We start from the raw sequence: 20,640 nt of genomic DNA, 5'->3' as shown, positions 1-20,640 counted from the left end.
AGAGCAGGAGTCCTCAAACTTTTTAAATAGGGGGCCAGTTCACTGTCCCTCAGACTGTTGGAGGGGCCGGACTGTTGTGGTGGCTGCCGTTACTGTACAAGGCTGCGGGCCGTCAGTTCTCCGTCTTCTGCATCTCTCTCCCCTTCCCCACACCACACACCCCAGCCTGGGAACTCACCTCACCTCGGTATCGCCTCACACTCTGTCTCTGCCGCCTCAGCCCAGTGCCGGAAGTGTGCATTGCTAACGCGAGTTTAGGTCAAATGTCACTTCTGGTCTGATTTTGCTATTACATAACCCGGCGGGCCGCATAAACATCCTCAGCGGGCCACATCTGGCCCGCGGGCCGTAGTTTGAGGACCCCTGTGTCAGAGGAACTGTTCTACATTACAACATGCCCATGCCTTTAAAAAAAACCCAACTGGCCATCATTTCTGAGCTTTCACCTTATTCATCTTGTACGTGTTCCTCACAGTTGAGGGTGCACACAAATGTTTTCTCAATCAATAAAAACCACACCCAGGTCCATAATAGGTGCTTGAATCCAGAGATCCAAACTCTAGATACCAGTTCTGATGATTGCTACAGAATCTAGAAGATTGCAGATTTATACCCCGCCCTTCTCTGCGAGACACAAGAGCAGCTTACAATCTCTATATCTTCTCCCACCCACAACAGACACCCTGTGAGGTGGGTGGGGCTGAGAGGGCTCTCCCAGCAGCTGCCCTTTCGAGGACAACTCTGCCATTCCAGCAGCTGCAAGTGGAGGAGTGGAGAATCAAACCCAGTTCTCCCAAATAAGAGTCCTCACACTTAACCACCACACCAAACTGGATTTCTAGGCTACTAGGCATGGTGACTGAAGGAAAACAGACCTCCCAAACTCTGCAAGACAATTCAGGAGAAAAAACTGCATTGTTCCCTCCAAAAACTACTGATCTTCCTTTCTCTCTCCCCCCCCCCCCCCGCCCAGGTTTATGTGAACAGACTCCCCAACTGCAAGTCCTTAGAGGAAAACACCATACACAAGTGGGTGTGCCAAAGATGGGAAACTGGTGTCTATGCAGGAGAGATGATAACTGCTTAAAGACAGTTATTTCTAAAGGACTGAAAATCAAACACCTCCTGCATTGCAAATAAATTATGGAGACCCTCCCCAAACAAACTTTTCACAGGAAAATACTCCCCCCCCCCACTATCCTTGTTGATAGATCCAGGTGGACTGGATAGCCGTGTTGGTCTGAGCAGTAGAACAAAGCAAGAGTCAAATAGCACCTTTAAGACAACCGAGTTTTTTTCCCGAATGTACGCTTTCATGCGCTAGAAGCATGCTTCATCAGACAAAAGCATGGAATTGGCAAGCAGGCCTCCACGAGCAACTTTCCGGCCTACAAAGTCTTATGCCATCCTATTATTTGATGAAGTGTGCTTCTAGCGCACGAAAGCTTACATTGCGAATAAAACTGTTGGTCTTAAAGGTGCGACTCGACTCTTGCTTTGTTCTACTAACCTTGTCGTTAGAGATCCTCCACCAGGCCTGGCAGGACAAAGGGAAATTAATAAACATCTAATGCTACCTTGGCTAGAGTTTTGCCCTATTAGACTTTCAGAACAGTCCAGGTACAACTTTTGCTGGGTTCCCGGTAGTGGGGCTGCTACCTTCAGTTCCGGATGCGGATCCTGTAACTTTTTGAATCTGCAGAGCAAAGTGGCACGCCGAGCAAGTCCAGTTTACCCGTACGGCTCCGCTCGTTTATTTATTTTCATATTATATCCCGCCCTCCCCGCCAAAGCAGGCTCAGGGCGGCTGGCACAAAGCCCGAGATGCCAACATTTCTGTGGAAGAAGCGTGAGCCCCCTCAACCCAGCTTAATGGTGCCAATGGAAAGCTGCACTAATGATCGGTGTTCCCTCTAAGCTGAGTGAGCGTGAGCTAGCTCACAGATTTTTGGCCCTCCAGCTCACACATTTTTGTCCCAGCTCAGAAGGGATGGCCCAGAACACAATAATTTATGCAGTGGCTCGCCACTTTAATACCAGGAGCTCATAAAGCAGAATTTTTGCTCGCAAGACTCTGCAACTTAGAGGGAACGCTGCTGGATTCCTGTGAACCGCTTCTGTAGTTCAGTAGGTTCGGGACGGACAAGAGGAAATGCTGTTTTACAGAGCGATGCAAATGTGGAATTCGCTGCTGGAGGAAGTGGTGAGGGCCACGGGGGCAGACGCTTTAAAAGGGGATTAGCTTGATTCTGTCTGTGGCTACTAGCCATGGGGATTGAGGAAAACCTCCTTGTTCAGAGGCACTCATCCTCCGAATCCCAGAACCAGCAGGCAGCATCGGGGGGGCGATCTCGACCTCTATACCCTGCTGTCGGCCCCTCCAGAGGGAACTGCTTCCTTCCAAATAAAATATTAAGAAGGCCCAGTAGATACGGATAGGCTCAAAGTTTGGAAGATGAATTTGCCCGTTTCAGTCCTTCCAAGTCATTATGAGCAAAGACCGAACTTCTCCGAAGATCTGGCACAGCTTCTAGGAACTAATTCAGCCCCGGCGTAGCCCTCTACTGCTGCTGGAGAGTCTCTTCCCTTGCCCGTTTCTCTGGCGCAAGCGGCAAGAATGGAAAGGGCTACTACGGTTGTCATTCCACCAGGTTGGAGCGGGACCAAAAAAGGGCGTGGCCCTCGTAGAGGACAGCTGGACCTAGGGATCACCAGAACATTGTCACCAGTACAGCACAACACTCTCCCAGGGACACACCAGAGGCGACAGTCCCTTAGGAATGGTTCATCACCTTGACCTCTATGCCCGGCTGTTGGCCCTCCAGAAGGAACTGCTTCAGGACACAGTGGGAGGCAAGATACTGCATGAGATGGGGCTATTGAGCTGATCCAGCGGGCCTCTTATGTACCATGTCTTTTTAAAAAGACCACTGTCTTCCACCTCAACAGTCCGGATACAGGACTGTGCCTTCGAGCCTCATGGTTTTAGAAGGGAAGCGGCTTCTTTACAAGCTGTGCCTTCTTTACAAGCGGCTTCTTTACAAGTGTGAGGGGAAGAAGAAGAAGAATTGGCAGATTTATACCCCACCCTTCTCTCTGAATCAGTCTCAGAGCGGCTTACAATCTCCTTCCCCCACAGCAGACACCCTGTGGGGCTGAGAGGGCTCTCACAGCAGCTGCCCCTTCAAGCACGACCTCTGCCAGAGCTATGGATGACCCAGAGCTATGGATGACCCAAGGCCATTCCAGCAAGTGGAGGAATGGAGAATCAAACCCGGTTCTCCCAGATAGGAGTCTGCACACTTAACCACCACACCAACCCGTGTAGGTGCCAACCTGAGGGGCTGTGAGGATCTCTTCCTTGAGCTAAAACGCAGGCGACAAAACAAAGCAGCAACCAATCGAAAGAGCCTGGCATGTTGACAGGCTCAAAGTCAACTTTGACATGGGCAGAAACACGTGCTTGGGCGTCAGTGGGGGGGAAACCATGTGCTCTGCGACCTCCCTTGGGCTTTCCCCGCCACATCAACAAAGGCAATAAAGACCAATGTGCGGCTCCTGTTTCCCTTAACTGTGGAGGTACCGAAATAAGAGGAGGGAGTTGATGGGGATGTTCAAACAGTGCAAACCAGGGGAGACTGGAAAGTGCCGACCCTTCATGACACAGGCCCCACCCGGAGCCGGAAGTGGCTTGGTCTCAAAGGCAGCGTTCCCTCTAACCTGAGTTAGCGTGAGCTAGCTCACAGATTTTTAGCCTCTGGCTCACACATTTTTGTCTTAGCTCAGGAAAAACGGCCCCAGAGCAAACTAACTGATGCAGTCGCTCACCGCTTTAATACAATCAGCTCCCAAAGTAGAAGTTTTGCTCACAAGACTTTGCAGCTTAGAGGGAACAAGGTTCAAAGGCACCGTCAAATGGCTTCCTGGCTTTTTTTTTGAAGGCGCTGCTTTAAGGCAATATTCTGCTTTCATTCTAAACTGGATGGATCCGGAGAGCTCCCGTTTCAGGGCTTACTGGAGAGAAAAATGCACAAGTCTGGCAAGGGGCCATGAAGACTTCAGCTCATAAGGACCCTCCCCCCACCCAAAAGAAATAATAACGTAAGAACGTAAGAGAAGCCATGTTGGATCAGGCCAGTGGCCCATCTAGTCCAACACTGTGTCACACAGTGACCAAAAAACCCAGTTGCCATCAGGTCCACCAGTGGGGCCAGGATACTAGAAGCCCTTCCACTTTGTCCCTCCCAAGCACCAAGAATACAGAGCATCACTGCCCCAGACAGTTGCAATAATATACTGTGGCTAATAGCCACTGATGGACCTCTGCTCCAGATGTTTATCCCATCCCCTCTTGAGGCTGTCTATGCCTGTAGCCGCCGCCACCTCCTGTGGCAGTGAATTCCATGAAGGGGAATTATGTAATTACGTAGCCATATGACAGGGGTGGCCAACGGTAGCTCTCCAGATGTTTTTTTTGCCTACAACTCCCATCAGCCCCAGCCAGCATGGCCAATGGCTGGGGCTGACGGGAGTTGTAGGCAAAAAACATCTGGAGAGCTACCGTTGGCCACCCCTGCCATATGACATGTAGTTGAGTATGTAGCTATAACGGCAAAAGGGAGGACCCAGTTCGGCAACCAGCCTCCCTTCCCCTCAACGCACACCCTGGCTTTGCTTTCTTTTCCAGTGGCCCTGGCAAAGGGACCAACAGCAGTACCTTTCCATGGAGAGACTGGTGTATCTGCTGTTACTTCTAGAATGGCAATTTAATGATGCAGGTAGGGGAATTATTGTTAAACACAGACTTGTGTGTAGCTTAAGTGCATCATGTTCTTTAGCCGGCATATCTGTGAGCTGCCCCCTTCCCTGAGGCCGGTTTCATTTTTGGATGGTTTCGTTTCATTTTTAAAAATGGAAAATAACCTCCATAAAAAAAAAAGCTTTCAATTTTATAACTTCCAACTCATTTCACAACTGTGTTTTCAAAGCTCGGCTTTGCGGTAAAAGACACCTCCTCTCCCCCCCACCCTTTCCCCCCTTCGTTTTAGAAAAATGAACTCGACATATATTTTTTTTACGTTCAATAATTTCATACAATTTTAGAATTAGACATTAAAAAAAAACCTGGCGGTTCTGAGGAAGAGAGAAGGGAAAAAAAAAAGAGAAAATAAATCAGACCTGACGTTACAGATTTCTAGCTTTATCGTCACAACAATCTAGGAAAGCCTCTGAGCCAAATGCTACGAAACACGGAAGAGAAACCGCTGAACCTTCGATGTGAGCATGCTCAGTGTTTGGGCCGGCACGGAAAAAAACGAGGAAGTACAGAAGCGCAGGAATTAACGTCTCACGATGGCTGCTGTTTTGAACATTCTCTTACACGAGGATGATGATTTTTTTTTTTCTTTTCTTTTAAAGTAAAAAATATAACCATTGGGGTTCTCTCGTTTTCTTCTTCCCCTCTGGACAGCGGATGCAGGATTTCGGAGTTCGTTATGATTGTTCCCTTCCCTCGATGGCCGTTCCCCCGTCCTCACACTTGGGGTGGGGTGGGGAGACTGCCGCCCGTTTTGCTGTTTCCGGCAATGAAAGACCCCTGCCCCCACCCCATCCCGCCGAGCAGCAGCAGTTCCTCAGATCTGTGTGACGATCCCCTCCTCTCCCTCTCTTCTCTCCCCGCCCACCCCCATGATTTCTTCTGAGCGTGCCCAGTAGGAATGGTTCATAATTTTATATCAATCCACCTATGGGGGGGGGGGGGGAAAGGAAGGATCTCGCTGATCCCCGCTCGCCAGCTCCAGGGTCCTTCTTGTTGGCTGGAACATGTAGGTAGGAGTATGTGCACTTGTGTGTGTGTGAGAGAGAGAGAGAAAGAGAAAGAGAGCTCACATGTGTGCGCATACACACTATGACATGTAGTTGAGTGTGCAGCTATAACGGCAAAAGGGAGGACCCAGTTCGGCAACCAGTCCTCCCCCACCCCCCTCAACACACCCCCTCGCTTTGCTTTCCTTTCCAGTGGCCCTGGCAAAGGGGCCAACAGCATCGCTCTTCCATGGAGAGACTGGTGTGTCTGCTGTTACTTCTAGAAGGGCAATTTAAATACTCAAGTTATTCTCTTGTTTGTTTTGCGCAGAGTAAACCGGCTCCCGCGTCATAGGATGATGCAACATCTGCAGAAGCGTTGTCTGCTGCCCCCCACCGATGGCGGTGGGGTCACGGGGGCGAAGTAGGCGTGGACTTTAATATTGGGTAAGTGAGTCTGCAAAGACAAACACAAGGCGTTTGTTGTTGTTTAGAAAACCCATCCAGAAAACTTGAAATGATAAGCACTAACGAAGTTGGATGAGCCTAGAGGAGGGCTGGGAGACAGAAAAATGACTTTGCCTCACCCACTATTTCCATGAGGCTTCTTAACCCCATTTTTTTGGGGGGTGGCATGTGAGTTTCTGTTTGCGTCCACACAGAGGTGATTCTCTGTGTAGCTCTTATTCCTGCTGTTAATGCAGAGGCATGCAAAGTAGCAACGATGTGTATGCACAGCAGATTTTCCCTCATTTTCCCTGACAACCTAACAATGGGGATTGTTAGATGGGTACTGTATTATCATATAACAATCTATTAACCACATAATCATTTCTAGTTTTCATTTTTTTTAAAAAAAAAGGAATACATTTAGATCTGTTTATTGCAGTGTTGTAAGGTGAAATGTGCAGCCTGCATCTTTCCCCTTATAACTGCACAACAAAAAGGGCTAAACCTCAGTGGATTGTGGCGGAAGCTCATTATGACATTAGGGTTTGTAGAATCTTTCGGGCTCAAGTGCCGTGTTCTACTGGAGAAAGTTTTCCTTTCAGACGTTTCGTTCTCAGCTGCGGAGAAAGGGCAATAGGTTTGTGGATGTGCATTGAGTGAGGATGTGCATTGATGTGCCCCACCAAACAATGGGCACATCCACAAACCTATTGCCCTTTCACCACACCCCCTCCAGCCTAGAAATAGCAGCTCTCCAGCAGCCCTGGCCTCACTCAATGCACAGCAGCCAAGAAGGCCAGAGCGCCTGCTCCGGCTGCAACGCCACTGAGGATGTTCTCCGCCGCTGAGAACGAAACGTCTGGAAGGAAAATTTTCTCCAGTAGAACACGGCACTTGAGCCCAAAAGATTCTACAAACCCTAATGATGTTACCAGCCGTGAAAACCTGAAATCTTTCATTATGACATTGTTGTGATATACTGATTATAGGAATTCCTGACTTTTTAAGGGGGAAAAAACCCTTTAAAAGCTCTGTAGCACAGGGGACATCAGCTGCAAAGGTCGACACAAAGATAACGGTACTGATATGGGCAGGACCTGCAAAAACACATACCTTCCCATCCACACGGCATCCAAAGGTGGAGGGGTGCTGTAATTCTTCCTGAATTTTACACCCTTTATGCATGGCCCAAGAGCATTAACTGCTTCCAAAAAGCATCCACAATGGAAGCTCTGCAGGCATCGCCCCCTGAAGGTCCCTATCCATGGACTGAAGACCACTGACCTAGTCAGTTGCCTTCTAAGAGGACAGCCAAAAACTGCAAGGAACGACAACGACGACCAGGTTTTAAAAAAAATGCACATGTCATTTTACCCTGAGTCTCTTGATTCCCGCCCGTGTGATCTGTTGACAGTCGTACAATTCTATCCTCTCCAGGCTATGGCAGCTCTTGAGGTGCTCCAAGGAGGCGTCGGTGATCAGAGGGCAGTTGTCCAGTTCGATCACCTCCAGGCGGTCGTGAGCACAGGCGCCGTTGCCCAAGTGGCGAATCCCGTCATCGGTGATCAGCTCGCAGTGGGACAAGCTCTGCCGTCACAAAGGGAAACCGACGAGATCAGGACAGGGAAACGGTTAGCAGCACACACAGCCCCTTTCAGACAGTTTGCAAGGCGACGGAGGGGCTATTCCCACCAAGTAGGGTGGAACTTAAAAATCCAACTAAAGCAGGGGTGGCCAAACTGTGGCTCGGGAGCCACACATGGCTCTTTCACGCACATTGTGTGGCTCTTGAAGCCCCCCCACTGGCCGATTGGCCAGCTTGAGAAGGCATTTCTTTCTTTAAATCACTTCTTTAAGCCAAGCCAGCTGGTGGCTTGGAGAATGCAACTAAAGCCTCCCTGCTCTCCATTTATTTTCCTTCCTTCCATCTTGCGGCTCTCAGACGTTCGTGCCTTGTAGCTCTCAAACACCTGAGGTTTATTCTATGTGGCTCTTACATTAAGCAAGTTTAGCCACCCTGAACTAAAGGAATCTCCAGCTGTTGTGTCCCTTTCGGATTTTTTTCAACGGTCTTTGTAAATGTTGGATGACCCGATTTCAGGGACTCTGGATGCCAAGGAGATGGCTCAGAGACAGGCTGCTCTCCCAGTAAGTTCCACTACCGCCTCCTCTTAACCCCAGGCTTCGTCTTGTGCGTCACGTTGACCCCTGTGCTTCTCAACGACTCTCTCCTCCTCCTCCATCCTCTCCAAAGCAGTACAGGCTTGCCTGTTTTGCTAATGGCCAATCACACATACGAAGCTGGAATGGCCTTGGGTTAGCCACAGCTCTCGCAGGAGTTGTCCTCGAAAGGGCAGCTGCTGTGAGAGCCCTCTCAGCCCCACCCACCTCACAGGGTGTCTGTTGTGGGGGGAGAAGGTATAGGAGATTGCGAGCCGCTCTGATTCCGAGAGAAGGGCGGGGTATAAATCCGCAGCGGTCGTCATCTTCTTCTTCATGGGGGTTGGACTAGATGACCCTGGAGGTCCCTTACAACTCTTACGATTCTACTGAATCAGATCCTTGGTCCATCGAAGTCAGTACTGTTTACTCAGACCGGCAGCGGCTCTTACGCTGAGATCTTTCGCATCACCTACTGCCGGATCCTTTTAACTGGAGAGCCGGGGACCGAACTTGGGGACTTTTTGCATGCCAAGCAGATGCTCCGCCATTGAGCCACACCCCTTCCTCTTGTAACACACACGCCCTAGGGGGCGACCCTTTCCTTTGTCCCTGCCCTGTTCTTCTACTTCCATCTCGGCCGCGTCATCACGGCTGCGATACCACCAGCTCGCCTCACTTAACATCTACGCAGAACTTAAAAGTTATATTGGGAGATCCATACCACAAAGCGGTAAAAGAGATCGACATCTTTCTATCCATGCCGCAGACCGTGGTGCTGGGGGAGCCTGGTAGCTTGTGCGAGTATGCCTACTGGTGTTACGGGTGCGGTAAGATACGAACCGGGCCCCTTTGGTGAAGCGCATGAACCACAATTGTGCCACATCTGATCTAAGCAGACCAGGCTGGGCGCCTGGCTTAACAAAGCTGCCGCAACTTTCGCCCCCCTGCCTCACAGGAAGACCTACCTCACGGGACAGGTACGAAGGAGGGCAAAGCCAAGACTGAGGCGGAGAGACTCTTCGCACAGCAGAAGCGCGACTGGTGTGCGTTATTTAGGTATGCTGACTGACAGCATAGGAGACAGCCTCAAATTGTTCTTCTCCGGTCTTTTTCAAGCTCCTTAGAAATCCAATCGACAAAAACTGTTTAAAAATGCGACCGTGACGGGGCAAGGAAGTCCCCCCGAGACTCACCAAAACCTGGAGCCGAGGACAGTGTATCGAGAGCTGGATTAACGTGCTGTCAGTTATCTGGGGGAGACAAGAACAACAACACATCTGAGAAGATCCCCCCAAAGGAGAGCACTTTGTGTAGTAGTTTCTGGAGCAAGAGCGCAGGGAGTCACCTGAACGCGGATCAGAGTTATGCTTTAGCCATTAAAAGAAGAAGATACTGGAAGATATTGGATTTATATCCCGCCCTCCACTCCGAATCTCAGAGCGGCTCACAATCTTCTTTATCTCCCTCCCCCCACAACAGACACCCTGTGAGGCGGGTGGGGCTGAGAGGGCTCTCACAGCACCTGCCCTTTCAAGGACAACTCCTACGAGAGCTCTGGCTGACCCACGGCCATTCCAGCAGGTGCAAGTGGAGGAGTGGGGAATCAAACCCGGTTCTCCCAGATAAGAGTCCGCACACTTAACCACTACACCAAACTGGCTCGCTATTAGAGCTATGGCTGACCCAAGGCCATTCCAGCAGGTGCAAGTGGAGGAGGGGGGAATCAACCCCGGTTCTCCCAGATAAGAGTCCGCACACTTAACCACTACACCAAACTGGTTCTCTATTAGAGCTATGGCTGACCCAAGGCCATTCCAGCAGGTGCAAGTGGAGGAGGGGGGAATCAAACCCGGTTCTCCCAGATAAGAGTCCATGCACTTAACCACTACACCAAACTGGCTCTCTATTAGAGCTATGGCTGACCCAAGGCCATTCCAGCAGCTGCAAGTGGAGGAGTGGGGAATCAAACCCGGTTCTCCCAGATAAGAGTCCACGCACTTAACCACTACACCAAACTGGCTCTCTATTAGAGCTATGGCTGACCCAAGGCCATTCCAGCAGCTGCAAGTGGAGGAGTGGGGAATCAAACCCGGTTCTCCCAGATAAGAGTCCGCACACTTAACCACTACACCAAACTGGCTCTCTATTAGAGCTATGGCTGACCCAAGGCCATTCCAGCAGCTGCAAGTGGAGGAGGGGGGAATCAAACCCGGTTCTCCCAGATAAGAGTCCGCACACTTAACCACTACACCAAACTGGCTCTCTATTAGAGCTCTGGCTGACCCAAGGCCATTCCAGCAGCTGCAAGTGGAGGAGTGGGGAATCAAACCCGGTTCTCCCAGATAAGAGTCCGCACACTTCACCACTACACCAAACTGGCTCTTAAAAGACCCTGGCAATACACCGTTCTTTTATAAACGGGGATTCCCATTTTTTTTAAAGTCTGAAGGCAAAACCACCCAGCTTTAAATCTGGGCAAGAATCTTCAGGAAGGACTCCGTTCTCCGGCTTCCCTCAGGCTGAGCACAAAAGCCGGCAACTGTTTGTCTCGGCTGCAGGTTGTCTCCTGGCCTTGCGATCAGGGCTCCCTCTGAGCTGTGGAGTCTCGGGAGCAAAAATTCTACTTTGGGAGCTGCTGGCATTGAAGTGGCAAGTGAGTGATTCGGCTGCTGCATAAACTGGACTCCTCTGGGGCCACCCTTCCCGGAGCCAAGACAAAAACGTGTGAGCCGGAGGCTAAAAAACTGCGAGCCAGCTCACACGAATGCGCCTTGGAGGGAACACTGCTTGGGTTGGTTCAGCAAACGGTTGCCTAGCAACCAATAGCCTAGACTTCTCCACCCTAGACAAGTGCTTGGAAGGTCTTTATAGAAATTATGTTGTGGGATATACGCTGAAAATAATAATAATGATGATGATGTCTCAGATTCAGCAGGAGCTCACGGGAGAGCAGCTCCTGAATCTTTCTGACGGTTCCTCCTCTTCCTCCCCGCCTACCCTGCCATTGACTAGTAGGTGCAGCTGCATAACAATCCCTGGATTAGGAGAGCGGGCAGCCAGCCAGCCAGCCAACCACCAGGGGCTTTGCCACGCCCCCAGCAGCCCTCATTAACCTCTGGAGAAGCCCTCGCCACCCTTTCTCCACTTATGTGATTTTGGGTAGCAGGTGGCTTGCTGGCCTTTTGATTGCGGGGGGGGGGGGGAGAGGGGCAGCCCAGGAGAGTCCCAGGTGAGCGAGACCTGCTTGGGCTGACTGGATCTCTAGCCAGCCCAAGCAGACCTCACTCGACCGGGGCTCTCCTTTCTTGCATCGGATTGCTTTTGACTTGGGGATATGCGAACGTTATGCTAACGAGCGTCACCACCTTTTTTCCTACAAAATGACCCCTAATAATAATTAATAATAAATAATAATATGGATATCACGTCACTGATTCCCCACTCCTCCACTTGCACCTGCTGGAATGGCCTTGGGTCAGCCATAGCTCTGGCAGAAGTTGTCCTTGAAAGGGCAGCTGCTGTGAGAGCCCTCTCCAGCCCCACCCACCTCACAGGGTGTCTGTTGTGAGGGAGGGAGATAAAGGAGATTGTGAGCCACTCTGTGACTCTTCGGAGTGGAGGGCAGGATATAAATCCAATATCTTCATCTACCTCACAGGGTGTCTGTTGTGGGGGAGGAAGGGAAAGGAGATTGTGAGCCGCTCTGAGACTCTTCGGAGTGGAGGGCGGGATATAAATCCAATATCTTCATCTACCTCACAGGGTGTCTGTTGTGGGGGAGGAAGGCAAAGGAGATTGTGAGCTGCTCTGAGACTCTTCAGAGTGGAGGGCAGGATATAAATCCAATATCTTCATCTACCTCACAGGGTGTCTGTTGTGGGGGAGGAAGGGAAAGGAGATTGTGAGCCGCTCTGAGACTCTTCAGAGAGGAGGGCGGGATATAAATCCAATATCTTCATCTACCTCACAGGGTGTCTGTTGTGGGGGAGGAAGGGAAAGGAGATTGTGAGCCGCTCTGAGACTCTTCGGAGTGGAGGGTGGGATATAAATCCAATATCTTCATCTACCTCACAGGGTGTCTGTTGTGGGGGAGGAAGATAAAGGAGATTGTGAGCCGCTCTGAGACTCTACAGAGTGGAGGGCGGGATATAAATCCATTATCATCTTCTTTTTCCAGAGTGATTAAGATCTTGGGGAGGCCTCCTTTGTGAAAGTGTTTTTTTAAAAAACATTAAAGGAACAGCCTAAAAGCACAAAGCAAAAATCACAGACTTCTGGCTGAAGGAGGCTAAACTGAAAGTCACCAGGGAAAGGGCCTTTTCGATCGCCGCCCCCCACTGGTGCAACCAGCTACCAGAAGAAATATGGGCCTTGCGGGATCTTGGCCAATTCCGCAAAACCATCTTCTTCAACTGGCCTTTAGCTAACGTAGTGCCTACAGCGCAGAAGGAATGCCGTCACACTGAAAAATGGAATAATACTTAGATGTTAGCACCAAACGATATGTAATGCCGACTTTAATTCGGAATGTATAATTTTATTGAATGGATTATTTTATAGCTGGTATATTTGACTATTTTACTGTTGTAGATTTCTATGTTGTGAGCCGCCCTGAGCCTGCTCTGGCAGGGAGGGCGGGATAGAAATAAAATAAAATAAACTGTTTGGAATGTACAAAAAGAACTCTAAAGCAGACGCTTCTCTTCGCAACTTACGGCAGCGCTGGGACCAGTGCTCCCTCTAAGCTGAGTTAGTGTGAGCTAGCTCACGTTTTTTTAGCTTCTGGCTCACACATTTTTGTCTTCGCTCAGGAAAAAGGGCCCCAGAGCACAATAACTGATGCCGTGGCTCACAACTTTATTGCAAGGAGCTCACAAAGTAGAATTCTTGCTCACAAGACCCCCACAGCTTAGAGGGGGCATTGGCTGACACATCCCTGGGCCAAAAGCCTGGCCCTTGTGTCTACCGCACTGACATGCTTTATTATAAAAAAAGGCAGTTACCTGAACGCATTCTTCCAGATCCATTTTTTCTAGTTCATGACAATTCTGGAGAGAATTAAAAAAAAACACACAGAGAGACCGAACTAAGCATTCACCATGTTTTTCAGGTTCTTCTTTTCTCAGTCCAAAGTTCAGTTCCCCACCCCACCCCCTCCACAAACGGAATTACTCTATCGCAAACCGACAAATGTAGCGGATGCAAGAATAGCGATTTCCACCCCGCCTCACCCCCAATCAGAAACAGGAGCACAAAAGATCCGACTCCCATGGTGCGCTGGACACTTTGGAGACAAATCCATTCTGGCAAATGCGAGTAGAGTTAATTGTACGCTACATATCCTGCCCTTCTGCCCAAGCTAGAGCTTGAGGAACCCCAATTCTACAATTAGAATTGCTCAAGTTTGGTAATGCAAAGGTATTAACTGGAATAGTTTATTTCACTCCCACGAGCCTTCCCCCCTCCCCCCCCCCCCGGGTGAATCTTGGAACCCAGGGGGGCTGTGGAAGTAAAGCTTTTGTAGACTATGGAGCAGGACACTGCAGGAAATTGCTACCATGTGTAGCAGTGGCGGACAGGCCAAGGTGTCCGCTTGCCTGCTGGCAAGTGGGCCCCCTTAAATGTTAGGCAATATGTTAAAAATGTTAATGACCTTTTAGTAGCTTGAAAATATAATAGACGTTCCAGTATTTTTACTGTAATGCAACTAAAATTATCCCCGTGGCACAGAGTGGTAAAGCTGCAGTCGGAGCCCTCTGCTCATGACCTGAGTTCAATCCCAGTGGAAGCTGGGTTCAGGTAGCTGGTTCAAGGTCGACTCAGCCTTCCATCCTTCCCAGGTCGGTCAAATGAATCCCCAGTTTGCTGAGGGTAAAGTGTAGACGACTGGGGAAGGCAAAGGCAAACCACTCCGTAAAAAGTCTGCCGTGAAAACGTTGTGAAAGCAACGTCACCCCAGAGTCAAAAACGACTGGTGCTTCCACAGGGGACTACCTTGACCTTTTTACCGTAACTAAAATTTACGTCATATTTAGGGTTGCCAGCCTCCAGGTGGGGCCTGGGGATCTCCCGCTTTTACATCTGATCTCCAGCTGGCAGAGATCGGTTCCCCTGGAGAAAATGCAACCTGTATTTACATTTAGTATCTACTATATACTACCAGTGATATGTACAATGTATGTACACTGTACTTATTAAAATATATTTATTTTGCAACAGTTTTAACGGCACCTTTTCCCCACTTAGGTATTTTTTGAAAATTTTATTTATTCCTTACAAAAATGAAACGATAGCCTTAGAGTTGTGGGCGGGCCCCCTACGTCTCCGGGCAACCAATATTTTTAGACCCAGTCCGCCACTGATGCGTGGAGAGGAAGGCAAAGGCACACGGAGAGTCTAAAAACCATCTTTTCCGAGCAGCAGCTTGTTCCCTCACTTTGCACCCTCAAGAAGCAGTCCCCCTTGCCCCCCGGCTGCTGTAACAGAAGCTCCTCCCTCGCAGCACGGTTCGAGAGAGGCAACCTCAGCTCTGCTGTTTAATGGGAGCGTTGGCCCTGGTATTCGCCACACCAGAAAGGGAACGCATGCAGCAGAAGGGTGGCCTGAGCACACGCTGGCAAGTGCCCAGGAACCAAACGGTGGAGTCAGGCGCTTACCCGAGCCAGAGTGGTAAAGCCCACATCTGTGAGCTGAGAGCATCGGGCCACTTCCAATATTCTGCACAGAAAATAAAATACAGTAAATACAACTGCCGGCGTTTGGCGCTTGGCAGAGCCCGTTTCTGAAATCCCACAAACGCAGCGCGTGCTTGCCTGTGCGCCGGAACGACGCTCCTGTTTGTTGGTGCCAGGTAGTTATTTCTCACCTGCTGCTATCTCATGGGCTCGCTTTGGCTAACGGCAATTCTGATACACTCACACAGGAAGACGATGACGATACTGGATTTCTATTCCGCCCTCCACTCCGAAGAGTCTCAGAGAGGCTCACAATCAAATTTATCTTCCTCCCCCACAACAGACACCCTGTGAGGTGGGTGGGGCCGAGAGAGCTCTTCCAGAAGCTGCCCTTTCAAGGACAACCTCTGCAAGAGCTATGGCTGACCCAAGGCCATTCCAACAGCTACAAGCGGAGGACTGAGGAATCAAACTCGGTTCTCCCAGATAAGAGTCCACGCGCTTAGCCACTACACCAAACTGGCTCTCTAAAGGATAAACAATGTTCACTAACCCACCCAGAAACCAGACACTTCTTTATTTATTTCAATGACTTTTTTTTTTAAACTCTCCTTCCCAGCACAATTCCGGAACACTTTTTAAGAGGCAAGGGGAAAAAAATCAAATATTCTGCACATCGTTCATCTCTCCTGTGAGCCAGCTCAGTGTACTCCTCATCATCCCCTCCAACACCCCAACACTCACTAGTTTCCCCCAATGCTGCCCCCCCCCCCCCCCAGCCTATCCCTATTTTCCTCTGGGGAAAGACTCCAGTTGCTGTTTTCATCTGAGAAACCCAATCTTGGTTTAGGCTGAAGGCCATCTTCTCAACTGTGTTCCGCTGACTTCTGAAGTCTCTCAGTGTTACCTAACGACGAGAACGTGGAAAGGTCTCTTTGTGGCCTTCCTACACCGATTATGTGCTGCGAAAAAAGCAGAATACCTTCCCCATAAAACTTGCCAAAGTCTAACCCTCATGTTTTTTTCCAGCAGCACAGGTGCTGTGTATGGGTGTGTATAAAAGTCAGACTTAAAACAGACATGGAGTGGGGGGAAGAATCAAAGACATTTTGATGTGCAGGGAGTGTTACTCTATGCAGTCAACACGATAAAGAGTATTGGGGTACCTAAAAAACTTATTGCGGCTGAAGCTTTCAGGAGCCAGAACCTGCTCTGCCAGATGCATAAAGCGTTAACTCTCAGCACTGAGAGCGGAACCAGGAGGATTATCGATGGAAGCCGGGGCTTGGATTAAAGCATTTCTCTTCAAAGTAAAGGTTCTAAAATCTGAGGGAGGATCTACTCTGCTTGGGCTTATCTCTGGGGAGTTAAATATGCGGCCCGAGGGCTGAATCAGGCCCCTAGAGGGCTCCTATCAGGCCCCCGAGCGACTGGCTCTTGTCGGCTTCCTTCTCCCTCTCTCTTGCTCCCGTCTGCATCTCAACTTCCTTTGCAAGGCTTGCTCAATCGCACAGCAGAGCTACAGAGCAAAATCTCAGTCTTCTCCATTTGTTGAGGCTCCTCCACCTCTTAGGGAGGGAAAGAGCCAGAGCTTCCTTTTTGCCCCGTTCCTTGGATCCCATGGGAGAAATACAAAGCAAGCACCCTTAAGACCAACCAGTGCTAATGTTTTAAGCATGTTTTATTTTAAGTTGTTGTTTGGGGTTTTTTTTAAATCTTTTGTCGTGTTTGTGTCCTTTAAAAAGTTTATATCTCTACTACCTAATCTTAAATAGGTACATACATGGCCCAGCCCAACACGGCCCAGCCCGACAAGGTCTTTCTGATATGCCCAGGAAAATGCTGATTGCCACTTTGGAGTCAGTCAGCCAATTCTTCTCCAGGCCAGTTTTGCAAGGGATCTTGGAGGTTCTTGCCATCTTCTGGGCATGGAGCAGGGGTCACTGGAGATGTACGTGTGTGTGCGCGGGGGAGGTATTTGTGAATTTCCTGGACTGAGCAGATGACCCAGAAGTGACATCACACTGCCACCACTGGCACCTTCCCATATCCCAACCCTGCCCCCGGTCTCCAGCTGGTCCCCTAGACTTTAATATGAAACTGTATCTACTGGATGCATCCAACACACACCCCATTGTCAATGGAATGCCACTTACCTAAGTCTTGGACAGTTTTGCCCTAAAGCATTCAAGATGGCGTCAGTGATGTTGGAGCAGCCAGAGGCACACAGAGATTGCAGCTTGCGGCACCCTCTGCATATTGTAATGAGGCCATCGTCTGTAATTTGCTATTGGGGGAAGAAGAGAAGTCAAAGTCACCAGCAATAAGGGCTTTCTTTTTCTTCTTTTTGGCAGAGAAGCTGGTTCAAAATAAAAGATCCGCACACCAAATAGATGCGTGCGTGCATTTACTTACACACACACACACACCCTACGGATAGATACAAATATAACTCTCAGAACCTTTTGGCAATGAAGCCATGGCTTGCTGGAAACTGCCATGTGAAAAACAGGATGCCAACTGCACACGGCCTTCTCCAAACCAGTTCCTTTTTTGGGCTGAAATGTTTCGTTTTTGGCAAGGTCCACAAACTGGTACACAGGATATTTTCTCGCAGGATAAAAATGTGCTCACTGATCCAACTTTAAAAAAAAATAAGTAAAACACGCAAGCAACTGTATTTTTAAGACATGCAAAAAATTAAGCTTGGAGAGAAGACCAAATAAAACATTCCAGCTTGACAAGGATCAGTCCCCCCCCCCCCCCCCCCTCCAGCCTGTCCTGCAAACAAACTGGAAAAGATTTCAGGTTTTCACGGCTGGTAACATCATTGGGGTTTGTAGAATCTTTCGGGCTCAAGTGCCGTGTTCTACTGGAGAAAGTTTTCCTTCCAGACGTTTCGTTCTTGGCTGCGGAGAACATCCTCAGTGGCGTTGCAGCCGGAGCAGGCGCTCTGACCTTCTTGGCTGCTGTGCATTGAGTGAGGCCAGGGCTGCTGCACACCCCCTCCAGCCTAGAAATAGCAGCTCTCCAGCAGCCCTGGCCCCACTCAATGCACAGCAGCCAAGAAGGTCAGAGCGCCTGCTCCGGCTGCAACGCCACTGAGGATGTTCTCCGTAGCTGAGAACGAAACGTCTGGAAGGAAAACTTTCTCCAGTAGAACATGGCACTTGAGCCCGAAAGATTCTACAAACCCCAAAAACTGGGAAAGACCTCCTGGGCAAGGACAAATCCAGACCAGATGGCTTGGCCACGCTAAATGTTAGCACTGGGGCTGTTAGGGGGGCTTTTCCAAGTTACCCAAATAATTCCCACAGTAGGGCTTGGTCTCATTGTTAAAACACCTGCTCCATGGGTAGAGTGCAACAACATGGGTAGGGATGAAGGTGGACTTTAGTAGGCTTTTAGTGGTTTGGGGGCCATGACCTAATGGTTGTGGGGGGCCAATACGATTTTAAAATCATCTGGTGGAAATAACTGCCTTCTTCAACAAGATATCCAGTATCAAACGTGCAGAAAAAAATGTTAAATGGGCATACAAAATATCCAGCAGCTGGCGAGCACGTAGATGGGGCTGGGAGAGATAACCTTCTGTGGTTCGAATTTACTGAGAATGACAACAGCACTTATTGCACGCACAGATGTCCAGGGACTGTGTTCTAAAGGAGCTCTGGATGATGTTTAATTTCTAAAGAGAAAAGTGTCAGGGATCAAGCTTCATGGAAGCCCTGCTCTTTAGTTCTAATTTTAGTGTGTGTGGGGGGGGGGGCAGGCAGTTGTTCCATAGTGAAGGGAAGAAGACTGCAGATTTATACCCCTCCCTTTTCACTGAATCAGAGACTCGAGTGGCTTACAATCCCCTCTATCTTCCTCCCTTACAATAGACACCCTGTGAGGTGGGTGGGGCTGAGAGGGCTCTCACAGCAGCTGCCCTTTCAAGGACAACCTCTGCCAGAGCTATGGCTGACCCAAGGCTATTCCAGCGGGTGCAAGTGGAGGAGTGGGGAATCAAACCCGGTTCTCCAAGAGAAGAGTCCGCACACTTAACCACTACACCAAACCGACTCTCCCTGGAACATACACAATATCGCATCACTCAGTTCTTCAAGGAAGTGTACACAGCACATAAAGCTTTGAGACAAAATAATAGAACAATAATTGAAATACATGAGACAAAGGAACAGCATATAATTCCCAACTTTCGAAGAAGAGGCAGAACGAAACACGGTGTGGGTGGGAGGCACCTGTTGAAAGAGAATGTTAGACACCAGGAGGTGGTGGGCTCTCCTTCCTTGGAGGTTTTGAAACAGAGGCTCGATGGCCAACTGACAGCAATGAAGATCCTGTGGATTTAAGGGAGGAGGTATTTGTGAGTTGTCAGCATTGTGCAGGGGGTTGGACTAGATGACCCTGGAGGTCCCTTCCAACTCTATGATTCTAGGACACGGAAAGCCACGTTTCACTTCATGCCGGAGACACACTTTCATCGACTATTAGTTTCTATGACCACAAAAATCTAGGCCAGCCTTTCTTCTCTTCCCACACCACCAGTTAAAACAGACCTTATGGCCCCATCTAATCTAATCACTGGCCAGGGGAGCTGCATTTTAATAGCCACCTCTGAAGAAGACTGACGACTTAAACCAGTACAGCTGCCTTTCTAGCTGAGAGGCCACGATGGATTCGCTGATGCCCTCCCCTAGGGCTTTTCTGGTTGAAAAAGCCCAGCAGGAACTCAGTTGCATATTAGCCCACGCCCCCTGGCATCACCATCGTTTGCGCAGGGCTTTTCTGTAGAAGCCCAGCATGAGCTCATTTGTATATTAGGCCACACCTCCTGGCGCAGAGTGGTAAAGCTGCAGTACTGCAGTCGGAGCCCTCTGCTCACGACCTGGGTTCGATCCCAGCGGAAGCTGGTTCAGGTAGCTGGCTTGAAGTTGACTCAGCCCTCCATCCTTCCGAGGTTGGTAAAATGAGTGCCCAGCTTGCTGGGGGGAAAGTGTAGATGACTGGGGAAGGCAATAGCAAAACCACCCCGTAAAAAGTCTGCCATGAAAATGTTGTGAAAGCAACGTCACCCCAGAGTCGGAAACGACTGGTGCTTGCACAGGGGACTACCCTTTACCTTTTTACCTGACATCAAGTCAGCCAGAATCACGTTCTTGTGCGTTCCTGCTCAAAAAAAGACCTGCCCTCCCCTATTTCTCTGGCATGGACTCGTTTGCTTCTTCTCGGTGGCAGTGACTTGAAAGGAACACAGCAGCAAATGAAATTTTAAACAACCAAACGCTGCAGAGAAAACGAAGCACAACAGCTTGAATGAGGACGACACCCGCCGGATCCTCCAAAATAAATCTACAAAACAATCCTCAGCTTGAACTGCCAGTCCAGTTTTGTGGTATTTTTTTATGACATGCCCTGCATTTGTGAAAGACTGACTGTCTCAAAGAACTTAGAAATAAGTAGCTTACAGGTTTTTGGCATCCTTTAATAGGGCCAAAAACCCCCCAGAAATTGAGGATAGGGGAGGGACAGTGGCTCAGTGGTA

General features: G+C 49.4%; 1 protein-coding gene across 2 annotated transcripts in view; it reads right to left on the bottom strand.

Moving 5' to 3' along the window:
* Positions 1-5,184: 5,184 nt before the first annotated feature.
* Positions 5,185-20,640, bottom strand: part of FBXL20 (F-box and leucine rich repeat protein 20) — a 134,152-nt gene continuing 118,696 nt past the window's right edge. For both annotated transcript variants that reach the window (XM_060256055.1, XM_060256054.1), the window contains exons 10-15: positions 17,249-17,379; positions 15,075-15,135; positions 13,422-13,466; positions 9,612-9,668; positions 7,630-7,842; positions 5,185-6,262 (exon numbers count right to left, since the gene is read on the bottom strand). In XM_060256055.1, the coding sequence (XP_060112038.1) occupies positions 6,155-6,262; positions 7,630-7,842; positions 9,612-9,668; positions 13,422-13,466; positions 15,075-15,135; positions 17,249-17,379 (615 nt within the window). In that variant the 3' untranslated portion in view covers positions 5,185-6,154. The remainder of the gene's footprint in view (positions 6,263-7,629; positions 7,843-9,611; positions 9,669-13,421; positions 13,467-15,074; positions 15,136-17,248; positions 17,380-20,640) is intronic.

This window comes from Heteronotia binoei, chromosome 15 (genome assembly GCF_032191835.1).
Source record: "Heteronotia binoei isolate CCM8104 ecotype False Entrance Well chromosome 15, APGP_CSIRO_Hbin_v1, whole genome shotgun sequence".
Classification (NCBI taxonomy): domain Eukaryota; kingdom Metazoa; phylum Chordata; class Lepidosauria; order Squamata; family Gekkonidae; genus Heteronotia; species Heteronotia binoei.
This window is presented reverse-complemented; position numbering and strand designations above follow the sequence as displayed.